Source organism: Cheilinus undulatus, linkage group 6 (genome assembly GCF_018320785.1).
Source record: "Cheilinus undulatus linkage group 6, ASM1832078v1, whole genome shotgun sequence".
NCBI lineage: Eukaryota > Metazoa > Chordata > Actinopteri > Labriformes > Labridae > Cheilinus > Cheilinus undulatus.
In genome coordinates this window covers 7,707,293-7,721,982 of record NC_054870.1, presented here as the reverse complement: position 1 = coordinate 7,721,982, position 14,690 = coordinate 7,707,293, and the positions used below count along the sequence as shown (strand labels likewise).

Genomic DNA, 14,690 nt, shown 5'->3' with positions numbered 1-14,690 from the left:
ATACTGGATGTTATAATAATCACAATGTAGAAAATGAAAACGTCAAAATGTCATTTTCAAGGATACAATATTTGATGCAAGAGACTAAGGTTCTGTATGAAACAAAAAACAACTTTTAATTTAGTATTTTAGCCAAGTACAGGATTTGTATTATGCCCATGGGAACTGAAAAACCAAAATACCTACAATTTAAGTAATTAAAGGTTGAGTACATGGTTTTTAACATCTAAAATGCATTTTTACATTTTATAAATAATTGGTCATGGGGAAAAAAACAAACATTGTGATTTAGGACTCTGTGAACTTTTGTAGTTAAACTGGGCTTGGTGGTTCTTGGCTATTTACTGCAAAAATGAGCAGTAAATGAGCAGATTAGTCCCCCGTCTTGTTCCTGTGACATAATCCCTTCAAAATTCGTAAAATCAGCTTTGCTATGAGTCACAAACCATCCGCTTTTGCAGGCAGACAAAAGTCAATATTCAATTCAGTCCCTCTCAATTTAACTGCAGCACTGACACCATCAATCATGCCATTTTACTTTAAAGAGGGGGTATTATACTTTTCTGATTTTTAAAACATAAATATTAAGTCACAATGTTGGGTGTCCATACTCCACGTATGCAGTTTTTCAAACCGCAAGATAAACGTATGTGCCAGTAAGCTTGAAATTCGAGTGTAAACTGATGAAAACGGTTTGTTGGGAATCTCTCCGAGATCTTCCCAAGATGAGATTTCGATAGCCTTCAGCCTTTTTTAATCTCATTTAAATAATAGACATTTTAAGGTCTATATTAACAATCCTGTTTCCTCATCTGCTGTGTGGAGTTCCCCAGGGTTCAGTTCTTGGACTAATCCTTTTCTCCCTCTACATGTTGTCGCTGGGCAGTCTATTCAGTCTGAGGATGTTTCATATCACTGTTATGCTGATGATACTCAGATTTATTTTTATGCTTAACCACATTCCCTCAATCAGCTCTTATCTCTCCATAACTGCTTAGCCTCTGTCAAAGACTGGATTAGGGATGGGAGCAATTAATCGATGATCGATTAATTGGTCGTTAAGAATTTGGTCAATCACAGGGAATCCAATCCAATATACAATGTTTGTGCCAAACCAAAAATGGTCACCAAATGCATCACCTTCCTCTAAATGAGTGGTTCTCAACTGGTGGGTTTGGACCCAAAAGTGGGTCACAGAGTAGTTTTTCCTGGGTCACAGATGTGTAATGGTAAAAAATGGTAAGAGCATGTATCCATACCTTTTATTTTACCCTTTTTTATTGTAATAATGGGTAAATGTTTATTTACATTTACACTAATTTATCTCCTTTTCTTGCAATAGAAAAACTGCTTAAACCAAGAAAATGAAGTAATTTCTCAAGATCTCTGGAAAATAGTTATTATGGGGAAAGGGGATGTAACCCATGTCAGTTTTGTCCTGTCTTTTTCCTGTCATAAATTATGTTCCTCCAAAAGCCTAAGTGTAACATTTTTGTTTACTAAACCTGCATTTTTTATGTTTTTTTTTTTTTTTTAATTTGGGCTGTGATTTGATCCTTAAAGATATTGGTGGGTCCTGAGACTGGACCAGTTGGGAACCACTCCTCTAAATCAATTTATCATCCGGGGAGCAAAAAGTTATTCCATCGTGGTTATGACCACTTAAGTAAATATGTGATGGTCCTGCATAACAAAAATTTTGTAAAAATGTTTGATTTTAGACCCTTTCTCTTGTTTTTGATTTTTATTTTTGGTTTTGTTTTTTTTGTTTTTTTTTTTTGGTGTGTTTTTAAGGCAAGGAAGTTCTAGTACTTGTAGTTCTGAGCTTAATCAAGGTGTAAAATGCTGAACTATCGTGCTATTATATGGAAGTTTCTCAACCTGAGTCCCAGTGTTTATCATGAATAAACATTCTTGTGGGTGTTCATGTCTGGTTTGTGTGTTTATTCTGAGGCGTATTTGTGGTCTGGATCCTAATAGATCAACTGCACAGTGGCTCAGGATGAGGAGGATCTTCCTGCCCTCTCTGAATCATTGATGTCACGGCTCTTCACAGGAAACGACACCAGAGGAAACGACACAAAGATTTTCCCTGTCAGGGAAGTTTTTCACATGTAGAGACTGAGGATGTGCCTGATTAGCTGGCTAGACGATTAAAGTCAGCGCTCTCACTTGATGGAGTTGATGTGTTAGTTGACTGGGAGCCAGCAGAGCCGCTGAAGGAGAGGACTGATGTGATTACTGGATGGTGTTATAGAGATGATACCATTCAGCACAACCCCCCACCGGGGGCCACGAGACACTGAGAGGGGGTCTGCAAATGCCTTAAAAAAAACTAGAAACATTTTTAATTTTCACTGTTGCCACTTTACACCAGTTTTCCCAGATTTCAACCCGTTGTCAGCACTTTTTTCCCACCAATTTTGCCAACGGTAACACATTTTTGCCACTTAAAACCTATTTTTTGTCAGTTTTAAACCCTTTCCACTACTTTTTTCCTGCCTGTTTTTGTCACTTCTAAACCAAATCTTGACACTCTCTGCCTATTGTTGGCTCTGTTAAACATAGATGCCACTAAAAAGCCCTCTTCACCACTTTTTACTCCACATTTCACAATTTAATATGCCAATTTTTGCAAGTTTAACCCATTTCTGCCTATTTCTGCCTCAGCTAACCCTTTATTGCCAGTTTATATCAGTTTTTCAACCCATTTTCAGCTATTTGTGCCACTTAAGCACCACTTAAGCCACTTTTAGAATCCCCTTTTACCACTTAATATGCCAGTTGTTGCCATTTTAACCCATTTTTGCTTATTTTTTTCCACTTTTATCCAATCTATGGCACTTCTAACCCATTTCTGCTACTTTTAAACTCCAATTTCACCACCGTTCCCAGCATTTTTTGCCATTATTAACCCATTTTAGCTTTTTTTTAATGTATTTTCAGTCTGTTTTAAACAAAAGAATTTACATTTTTAAGAGGGCTACTTACTACATTGAATGAATTAAAAGAAAATATTTGTTTCTTTGACAAGAGTGGTTATGATGCATGCCAAAAATAAAATACCACAGCCTAACTTTACAATGGACCATGATTTTGCTGGCCCCCAATTTGGCTGGGCCATTTTTCCATTGCCTTGTCTCCACATGACTATTCTTGAATGTGCATGACTGTGTTCAGCTTCCTTCAGGTACAGTGGGGGTCCCTAGTCGCTGACACCTTTATTTTGGGGGTCGTGGGCTGAAAGGTTGAGAACCCCTGCCATAGGCCATGCATAGTCGATACATCCACTGCTTCCTGTGCCCTAAAGGTGTGGACTTTGTTATTTCCCCATGATCCTGGTACTATGCTAGGAAATACAGAGCTCAACCATTAAAACCAGTGCATCAGTGTCCTCCTAAATCATGTTTTATCAAGAGGAAGAAGATGAGAAGAAAATCAAACTTTCAGCTGCTCTGGAAGTTCAAGGCTAACAGCCTGACTTTTTTTCATATAAGGGACAGAGGTTATCTAGTCAGCCTGAGTCCATCTGGTTGGTCCAAGATGGCGACGATGATAAACAGGAAGGAGATCAGTGGGATTTCTGTGTGTGTTTGCTGACTTACAGTTGAGCGTTGAGTTTGTGTTTGAGGAGTCTCTTCAGAAACAAAGGGCTGATTGTGAGACATGAAAGTGAGGCTGAACTGTTGGTGACACTGTCAGCCAGAGTCCACAGACAGGAAGTACTGAGACAAACAGTCCAACAGCAAACAAGCACACAATCACACACATGCAAACACACACATATACCATCAGGGTCACATACAGAAGATGCGGTACAGTGGGGTCTTTGCTTATTTACAAACCAGAACAATGGCAAACTCAGAGTAACTATAATATCTGCTGTGACTGACACAGCCACAGAAACAAACAGAAAATATAAAAACAGCAAAGACTACAGAAATAACTGACCAGATGTGTCATTATATCAATACTAGAACATTTTTTCTGAAATGCAACAGGTGTTATTTCAGAAAACAAGTGCTGTCATTGCCAGTACAACATTTTTTATTAAACTTTATGCATAAACAAAGTCTGGCAGTTACATTAATGAAACAATCACACTAAAAACATTACAGTCAAAGCAACATTTCATACATAAAACAGAGAGGTCTTATCCAGGTGGCCTGCTTTAGCTTCATTACCCTTAGCTAAAGCTAACATAGCTATGCTAGTTACATACACAACATTAATACATAAGCTAATGTAGCTTAGTTAGCAAAGTAAGCTTTAGCATATGTAGCTAAAGCTAACATATATACATAGAGGTCATAGCTACGTGGCTTACGTAGCTGCTTTTTAGCCTTTAATTTAGCTACATTTTCTATGTAGCTGTACAAATCTTGAAATTGCATTTCATTTAAATTAACAAGTTGATTAAAAAGTCATGAACACAAAAGTAAAATGTCGCAGTTGTTTGTGTAAATTCGTGAATATTTTAAAGGAAAATTCACTCAACCTGACATCTGTTGAGCTTATGTGCTATACTGAGTTTGTCCAGGAGGTGGTGCTCTGCACACAGTAACAAGAAGTCTGAGTTCTGGCTAAGAGTAAAAGAGCCAGGAGGCGATAAAAACGTCAGAACAAGCTACACAAGCAACTCTGTGATTTCCTGTCTTTGTTCTCAGGTTAGTAAACTGTTAAAAGCATATAAAAGCACACTTAAAATGTGCAGAATACCAGCAGGTTAATTCATAAGCTATGTGAGAAATGTCAAAAGTGACTGGGTGATTATAGAACGTTGTTAACTGTGAGTTTAAGATTATATTAGCCACTATTTTTTTTTTCAAGCTAATATGTTAGCTTTGTGCTTGTAGGCTGTAGCCATATTGCAATGTAAACTCAAGTGCATAGCTTGCACACTGTTCATGTATGTGTTTTAGTCAATGTGTAGAAGCTACAGTAAGTTGTTGCTAAAGTAAATTAATGATAAGATGAAGTAGTAAATGTCACATAGGCTCAAGGATGTGATGTTAGGGATAAGTTTGGCAGCAATTGACCTATGGCTAAGCCACGCCCCCTCCACTCACTCGGATGAACAATGAACATTCAGTGACAGGCGCTATGGCAGGTGTCACAGTAGGAGACATTTCAAAGGAGGCTATTGGTGATTTTTGGAGACAGAAAAATCACACATCATCTAGAAGACACCAAAAGGGTCTAAATTACGCGTTGGAGAGATCTAATAATCATTTTATTGTTGAGAAGGTCGATGAAAAAAAAAAAGCTTCAGTTACAAGCCAAAATTTACCGCATCTCGTTGCCATCACAATCTCAGACCACAAGATAGAGGATCGGCATCAAAGTGCCACTGAAGTTAAAGTTTTTGGCTCAAAATATGAGAAAATATAACGGCCTTTTTACCATCTTTACCAAGAGTTTCTCTCCATTAGTTTGGTGCTACAGTATTTACATTAAATCATTCAGCATAACGTTCGCCAACCTTTGTTATCTCGGCTATTACAGATAAGTTCATGAAGCTAAGCTCTAGAAGTTAACGTTAGTTTAGCTAGAGCCCTTTGGACAACAGCTAACAATGATGTACGATCACCACAGGATAAAAACTAGAACAAACAATGTCAATGAACTCCCAACAAACAACGTGACACAATGAACAATGCAACTAGGAGCTAACGTTAGGCTAACTTTGGCTAACATTAGCTAACGTCAGAGATGTTAAAGATAACTTTATATTTCTTTCCTGCAAAGTGACAATATGCTGCCTCAAATACGATCTTGGCTTACCTTAGAACAGATGTAGACATCCTTGTTAATTTTAATCCATGTTGAGTTGATGTTGAGATCTACTGCGCAACTTTATCCAGAGAAAACACTTTTCTCGGTTTAGATGTGGCTTAGGAAAGGGTAAAAAAAAAACACTCCGTCGCCCAGCCTCTCAGGATACCTTGTGCTGGAGTCGCATGTACCCCATGAACACTGTTTGACCATTTTAAAACTTAAAATCTCAAAAAAAAAAAAAAAAAAAACCTCATAAAACCGGACGAAAACTGACTTTCTCCCATTCAATTCAATGGATGTCCAGGCAGCAGATGTCCGACTGTATGGAACGGCTATACGCACTGTGATTGGCTCATCGCGTTTGAGGGCGGGACTTAGCCATAGGTCAATTATTACTGAAGGTGATTAACACTAGCATAGCCTATATTATGCGCGATCCATTGTCAAAAGGAAGGTTTTATTAAGTGTGTATTGATAAGTTAGCAGGGAGTTCACTGTCTTAAAGCTTTTTTTTTTTGTTTGTTTTGTGGTCCACTAAGAAATACTTACCTTAGCAGTGGGTTTATAGGGATTTTGCACGGTACTGTTTAAGACTCAAGAACTAATTACCCACACTGATGAAATCGGCAGGGGGTTTGTTTGTTTGTTTGTTTGTTTGTTTGTTTGTTTGTTTGTTTGTATGTGTACAAGATAACTCAAGAAGGGAAAGTCGGATCTTCACCAAACTTTCAGGGAATATTGGGATAGTGACAGGGAAGACTCGATTAGATTTTGGTGATGATCCGTGCTCCCATTCAGTTTTTCTCAGACATAGAAATTTTGAACACCATAGTAATCAATGGGAGTGAGAGTTCCTTACTGACGCTGCTTAGGCGTGGGTCTGCCCCCTCAGACGGCCATTCTAGTTTGTATGTGAGAATATTTACATTATTGTTAATAAACAGAACAAGCTACACAAACAACTGTGTGACTTCCTGTCTTTGTTTTCAGCCGTTCTCAAGGTGCAATCTTGAGGCCGGTAACATGGCTTATGCAGTAAATGGAGCACTGTGAGCGACTTTTCCTGCATTAGAGTGTTCTCCTGTAAGCAGACTGTTTACTCAACTTTGTTAAACATTTCTTAATCAGTTTTTTTTCAGGTTTTTAATGTTTAACTTTTATCCTAACCCCTACCTTAACCCTTATCCTAACCTAACCCTAAATGAACGTTTAATCTGGTTTTATTCCAAAAGTTTAATGTGAGGAGATGTTCAGTCTGCAGCTAGACCCAAAGACTGTAGAAAGAATTGGACAAAGCCTGTGTGACGTCAGCTGTCTGCTTACAATATGCAGACTCAAACTGCTTTGAAGCAAATAAGCGGCGGGCTCCATATTGAAATCGCTGTCCCAACAGAACTTTGAATCAACCTAATGGCAGACAAGAGCCCGCCCACTGAGCTTGTCTTCCTGTCAGCTAGCTAGCTAGCATTCTAGTCGACAAATAGGTAGCTTCTGCCTGTCAAGCTATCTGTCAATCAAATGAGACGCACCAGTCAGTGTGAAGGGAGGTTGTATTGCAACTTTTTGTACTTCCGCATTGGCTTCATTTTTCAGGACCGAAGACTGCTGCTTGGCCAGACCCCATCTGTGTAGTGAGTCCTCTTAAAGGGACAACACTGAAATCACTGGAGGGTAGTGCTGCTACAATTGCTAGTATTTAATGTGACTCAGCTTTAAAAACACTGAAACATCCCTTTGACTATTTATCTCCTAACCATGAAAAAATCTTTCACAAAGATGGTTGGAAAAAAAATGCTTTTTTGTTGTTTTTTTATTTAAGTTTTTAACATTCAAATAACATAAAACAACATTTAATACAGAGGACAAGTGACAAAATACAATAAACAATAATAAGGGGGACAATAAGTTAATGAGTGAATATACAGAAGGGAATGAATAATAAACAAATGATAATTGAGCATATTGAGCTCAGTCCTCTCCAATACAAGTAATTGCTGACCACTCGTTATCAAGAACACATTAAGGGGGGCTACTCTTTTAGGAATTCATCAAGGGTTCCTTGTAGTACATTTGATAACCTCTCATACAGAAGGACTGATTATAATTTATCATACCAAACTGATGATGATGGTGGGTGTCCATCAAGCCAGACATGTAGAAATGAAAGGTGTGCTGCATACAGCATGACACTGAGCAGTTTTCCTTTTAGGTCAGACCTGGAGTTTTGGATCCATTCCTATTCTGATGTTAAGATGTTTTTCAGTCTCTTGATGAACAGAGGACCAGGAAGTTGTTATGACTGGACTTGACCATATTAGATGATATGTGAACCTACTTCTTTTTGACATTTCCTACAAATTGCAGAGCATGAATTGTCATATTTACTCCCTATTTGAGGAGTAACATGTAATCTATTAATAATCTTATACTGTGTTTTATGTGATTTATCTGACCTTGTAATCTTTTTCGCATTGTACAACACTTTGCACCAGGTCTGATCATCAAGTTGTTCACCAAAGCCCCAGCTTTCTTTCATATTCATTGTGATCTTAGCATTTATTATCAGCTGATCATATATACAATCACTTTCTTTTTAAGTGTTGCTGCTTTTTTCATAACAATGTCAAGTAGCATATGCTTCATTCCACTTCTGTATTATAATATTGAGTTCAGATGATTTCTAGTTTGTAGATACCGATAGAAGTGTGTACGAAGAAAATTAAATTCTTCCTGTAATTGCTGAAAGGACTTTAATGTCTTACCCTGATACAAGTCAGAGACAGAATGCCAGCAGCCTTCCAATCTCAAAACCCCACATCCATACACGAATATTCAAAATCAGGATTGTTGGCAACAGGTGCTACAAAGAATATTGGCTTAAACCACAGTGTTTTTGTATAAAACTCAGACTGTAATACATTTCTAACAATGAAATTATTATTGACTTTTTTTGTAATTTCCTGAAGCATACAAAGGGAATATCAGCTTATGACACACTATCTTAACCTATACTTTGTAAGTCAGAGAAACAGGCCTGTCCATCTTTAACCCATTCTGTGACAAATCTCAGTTGTGGCGACCAGTGATAATACAACAAATTAGGTAGGGCTAACCCACCATTTCTAATAGGATACTGTAGCTTTTCTAATTGAATCCTTGGACGTTTATTTTTTCAAACAAAGCTTCTATTTGCATTCTGTAATGATTTGAACATCTTTGAGGGAATGCAGGCAGGTAGCATCTGTATTGGGTATAATAGACGAGGAAGGACGTTCATCCACCTCTGCAAATCTGATTTAACTTTAGTCATGACAGGTAAAAAATTGGATTTTATTAAATTATATAGCTTTGGTGGGATGAAGATGCCTAAATATTTAAATCCATTTTCAGCCACCGTAAAAGGTAAATATTCCGACAGATCGATACTGCTGCTCTTTGCAAGTGGTACTGCCAATCTGTTATTGATTCAGATGGATTTTTCATAAATAAAAGCACGTCATCTGCATATAATGAAATTTTATGTGTTTTAGTTTTAGTTTGAATACCATTCAAAAATGCTCAAAATGCTTTTAAGACAGTACAGCTTGTCTTTTTGTGGTGCTTTGTGTTACTCAGTTTATGTTGTTCATGTCTAGTGGATTTTTGTCTCTTCAACTAGTTGACTTTGTGTTGATATCCTTCAATTTTATTTTTATTCTGTTAGTCTATATTGGAGTCTTTATCTCCTAGCTGTGGTTTTATATATGATGGTGTATGTTTTGTGTATGTTCTTGTTATGTTTGAGAATGCATGTTTGGGTTTTATCTGTAGGTTCTTTTACTGTTGATGTTGTTTGGGGGCCTTATCTGTTGGTCGTTTTGTTGTCTATCTTTTGTTTGGGCTGTGTCTCTTTTCTTCTGTAAACCCTTATTCTTAAAAACTGTACATTCTGTTCTCAGCAGGTTGGTGCAATTCACTCATCAGATTCTTTCCCAAATGTCAAACTTTCTTTCACTGAATTGTTGGTGGTCAGTGAGGAGGCAACCAACAATCACGGGTGAATTTCAGCAGCATTTTAATACTGTGTTTATGTGTGTTAATGTGTGTGTGTGTGCACATTTCGTGACTCCAGTTTTGCCTAATGATCTCATCTGTTTTCCTGAAACACTGTGGACGTGCTATCACCCAGCATCAGCATCCTGACCCTGTGTGTTTGTGTGTTGCAGTAATTGGTGTGCATTCGTGCAGAAGCGTGTGGTTACCACGGCGATAGCGTGTGGGTCAGAGGAGTACACAGTCAAGTCTCAAAGCCCCTGTCCAAGTGGGACGCCCGACTGTCAGCTGGTCATGTGAGTATGCTCTTTACGGTGGTAAAAGTTCTAAAAACTACATAGTGAGAGCAATTTATAAAGTATGTAATTTAAAACCCTACATTCATCCTGTGCTGTTAGTAAGAAGTGTGAAAGTATGATCATGAAAATGTAGAGGATTCACATGAGCTAGACTTAACTGAGGAGACGCTCATTGTACACCACTTTGTAAAGAAAAAATATCACTTCAGCTTATCACTTGTTTTGCTTAAAACTTTTTGGACTTTGGCCTTTAACCCTCTGAGTATGTGTTATTTGAAGTTAGATAAATTTTAAATTGTGGCCACTTGTTTCTTTCCTCTGAAAGCCCTCCATTGTGCTGTTCTAATTACACTATTCATGCCTTTGTAGCTCTTACAGAATGTTTTGGAGTGAGTCTGACTCTTGGGTGACTTTCTGGAGTTTTTAAAGATTTAATCCACACCAGTTACTCTGATATTGGATGTCTTTTTATCTATTTATTATCCCTTTTTCAATTGTTACAGCAGCTAGCAAGTTAGCCTGCTGCCATATTTTCTGCTTGCATCCCAGAATGCATTGTGACTGTGGCCGTGGCCATGAGAACCAATGGCAGAATGTTTCACATCGTGCTTTGCTGCACAGCGCATAAGCACAGACTCAGAAACTGAAGAAGAGAGCCAGAATGACTCATGATAGAGAGAAAAAGACACAGAGAGGCTGTAATCTGTCCCTAAGAGTCACTGCAGACAGGAAACGCTTTGAATAATGACTCAAATTCCCAGAAGCGCAAGAACTTTTTAGTAAAAATGTGAACGTTTTGAAGACTTTTTGTCACAGAATGTTTATTTTTTTAACTTTTTGGTCTCAAGGAGATGGGAGAAGAAGTTTGTGCAAAAATTTTCTTATTCATTATTTTTTAACTGTGTTTAATACATACTTTTTACAGTTTCAGTGGCATTACTGCAGCACAAATATTCTTAAAGCCCATGTTATCCTGAAGCCAAGGATGTTTAGAGATTGTGCAACACAGGGTTGATGTTTTATAAGCTTCTAAAGACAAAAAGTCCAGGAGAGACACAATAGTTAAAGAATAGCTGAGGGCTCAGAGGGTTAAGACTGATCAATTAATCAATCGATCCTTGTTTGTATTCATATGTGCCAATTCATAACCGAAGCTAACTCAAGACACTTTACAAAGAGGACAGGCCTAGACCGGACTCTTGGATTTAATATAATAAAGAGTCATGCTAATAGACGCTCATAATTTAATCACAAATAAAGAACATTTTCCCTTAAAATGATAAATATAATTAAAACCGCCAAAATGATCTGACAGCTCCAAATATTGACTGATAAGTCATGATATATTTCATATCAAAGTGATTACTATGACAGTGTTTCATATGAAGCTGATAAATATATGACTCAGTGTACCCTGTTAGCTAGCTAGCCCCTTGTTTACTTGCATCCTGCCTTATGGTATCTCCGAAATTGACCTCAAAAGTTCATTTTTTTCTACAAACTCTTGGCACATTCTGGTCAAAAATATTACAGTGGGAGGCAAAAAAAAATGCATGCGCAACTGCTGTAAGTTTCTAATAAGTGAAGTCTTTAGTTCACTGATTTAAGTGCATGTGTTTTTGGCTAAGGCGTCAGATGATAATTTGCCTTAAAGTTGAACAACGTCAGGGTGCAGGTGGCCTAGTGGTTTAAGGCGCGCCCCATGTACATGGTCAGCCTAGGTTCGAATCTGGCCTGTGGCGCTTTCCCACAAGACTCTCCCCAGCTCTCTCATCCCTGTTTCCGATTCTATCCACTGTCCTCCACTGTCAGTAAAGTCATAACAAGCCCAAAAATAAATCTAAAAAAGTTGAGCAACTTCCTAAAAAAATGTAGGTTTCCTTCTGTTTGTTCCAAAATGTCTCTACAAGTTTGCTTGTGTTTTTCATTTTGATCATGAGTCAGAAGCTTTGGGACAACTTTGACACACACTTCTGTCATGTTCAAATTTTCATGCAAAATTTGCCAAACTGTCTCTTTATCAATGGAGATCATTTCTTCTATCAATCTTTAACGAGTTGTTGATCATTTTTTTCATTTTGTTGAATGTTATGAGTGATTTTTGATGTGACTGGACCAGCGTTTCTGCTAGACCTTTTTGTCCCCGGTCAAAACAACCAGCGGTCCTCAAGAATTCCGTCCATTTAGAACAACTACCGGACATTTGCTTTAACATTATTTTGCTGCATTAACAGCAGCAAAACGCAGAAATCTCTCTCTTATTTTTTTGTGTAAGTGGTTTAAAGTATCAAAATGAAAGCTGCGCGCTTTTCCTTACACACGCAGTCAGTTACACAATATACGCCCACGTTAAACTCATAAACAACAACCATTAGCTTCCCATCAGCACCATTAGCCTGTTAGCACATTGGCCGCTATCATAACTTTGCAGCTTGCAGCAGCCAAATACCTTCCTCCACCGACAACAACGAAGCATCTAAACACATATCAAAAGGGCTCTGTTAACTGGACACTGCGTTAGAACTCTACATTTCAAATGAAAAATGAGTCTTACCGTCAGCTGCTAATATCAGTCCTCATGATGGTATAACTGTAACCTCTCTGAAGAGAGACAGAGCCTGCGTTATAAGCTCCAAGCGGTCCATGCCGTTCTGCATGATGTGAATCTGTGTTGACTACAATCCAACTTTATCTGAGGATTGGTCATAGGTAGTTTAGTGAAGTCCACTACAACTCTGTCCAGCGTAGGCCTCCTCTCTCTGCTGCTGCATCGGTGTTTACGACGCTCAGCTATGCAATTCCCTTTGTTTCAACCTCTCCATTACTCACAGCGATGACACTAAATCCCTCCATACCGCTGATGATATTAAGCCTTTGGTTAACCAGGAAAACCTCACTGAGATTAAAATTCTGCTTTACGAGAAAGCTCTGGTCAAACTTTCCCACTGTCCCTGCATAGTCCCCAGCAATACTGAGTTCACACAGAGAGAAAGATTTGCTTTGATGTCATTGTGCATACATAATTAGCCATGTGCTTGCCGTCTGAGGAGATAAACAACCCCAGCACCGCAGGACAGTAGAGGTAGTAAGATTAGGCAACTTTAGTTTATATTAATACATTCTCCCACCATATCTTCTAGGTCACACAAAATATAATATGCAAGTATTCAGTGTTTCCTTATCTGGCCATTTTCATGTTTTCTGCTGGACATTTTGACCGGTTTTATTTTAATCTGCCGGACTTCCGCCCTTTTTACCGGCCAATGGTCGGCAAATGCCGGCTGACAGAAACTCAGGATTGGACTTCATCTTGGACATCCTCTCTGCCTTCACAGAATCTTTTGTGCCATTCAAACACATGTGCACGTGGCATGTAGTGTTCCTCATACACCTCAGTTAATGTACCAAAAGATTCAGCTTCTGTTTTGTTTGATTTCACCAAAAATTTAAAGTTAATGCGTTGCTCACCCTTTAAGCTAATAATTTATGACTCCTTTGCAAAAACAAGTGCACTTCAATCAGTAGCAAGCAATGAACTGAAGATGTCACTGATTGGAAACTTACAGCAGTTGTGCTTGAAAACCCAGCTTTTAGTATGTAACCACATGGGTTTATCCTCATGAGTGCAGTTCCATTTTTTGATAGCAATACTTCGTATATGGATATGAGGCATCAGCTTAGCACTAGCAATATTTATTCTGGTTAAAGTTATGAGGAAAGCCTTCTCTTTTACAGGCAGATACCTGCATGCTGGAAATGGTTAGGGGGGTAAGGGGTAGGGGAGAAGCAGGAAGAGAGAGGAGGGGATGCATGTTAACAACAAGATTTTATCCCAACTTTTAAAAATTGAAATTACGGTGTGTTAAAGTTGACATAAAGGGATAACTACTAAAAAGCCAATCATCAAATGGAGGTGGGGAACCTCAGAGCACTGCCAGCTTCTGTTTCACTCTGACCCTGAGAGTAGCAGAACTCTGATCTGAGATCATTTCTCTCACTCTCACTTCAGGTTTGTTTAAAATACTGTAAGGAATAGATTTATAATGTGTGTTTTTGTGTGCAGGTACAAGCTGTCCACCCGGCCGGTCTACAGGCAGAAGCATCGGATCATCACTGCTCTCCTGTGGCGCTGCTGTCCAGGACATGGAGGACACAACTGTGAGGACACAGGTAGATAAGCTCCTGGATATACAGGCAACAGGACACCCATGATGGATGGATGGAGATTTTTTTTTAAACAAGCTTTTTGCCACTTTCTGTCAGCAGTGCTATTGTCAAATATGGTCATTCACTGATGAGTTTGAATTATTGATATAACTATTTATCTGATAGAAATCATGCATTTACTCTTAAAGCCTTTATGCACAGTTCTGATTATTTTTGCTTCGGTGACAGCTGAAGCTGTAGGTCGTCTGTCCATGTGTTCGTACCATAAATGTTTGCCATGACTCAAGATGAAGTGATCTGGTTTTGGAAGTCAGGGGGTCAAGGACATTGGGCCTCAGGTTAATCCCTTGCCTTCCAGGCCATTGTTCTTAAGAACCCTTTGGGGGATTTTCTTCAAACTTTGCACGAATGCTC

The 14,690-nt window shown here is 38.4% G+C and overlaps 1 protein-coding gene across 4 annotated transcripts in view; it reads left to right on the top strand.

The window, feature by feature from the left end:
- mmrn2a (multimerin 2a) overlaps nucleotides 1-14,690 on the top strand; it is a 70,054-nt gene that overhangs the window by 16,025 nt on the left and 39,339 nt on the right. For all 4 annotated transcript variants that reach the window (XM_041789148.1, XM_041789147.1, XM_041789146.1 and 1 more), the window contains exons 2-3: nucleotides 9,984-10,106; nucleotides 14,173-14,279. In XM_041789148.1, the coding sequence (XP_041645082.1) occupies nucleotides 9,984-10,106; nucleotides 14,173-14,279 (230 nt within the window). The remainder of the gene's footprint in view (nucleotides 1-9,983; nucleotides 10,107-14,172; nucleotides 14,280-14,690) is intronic.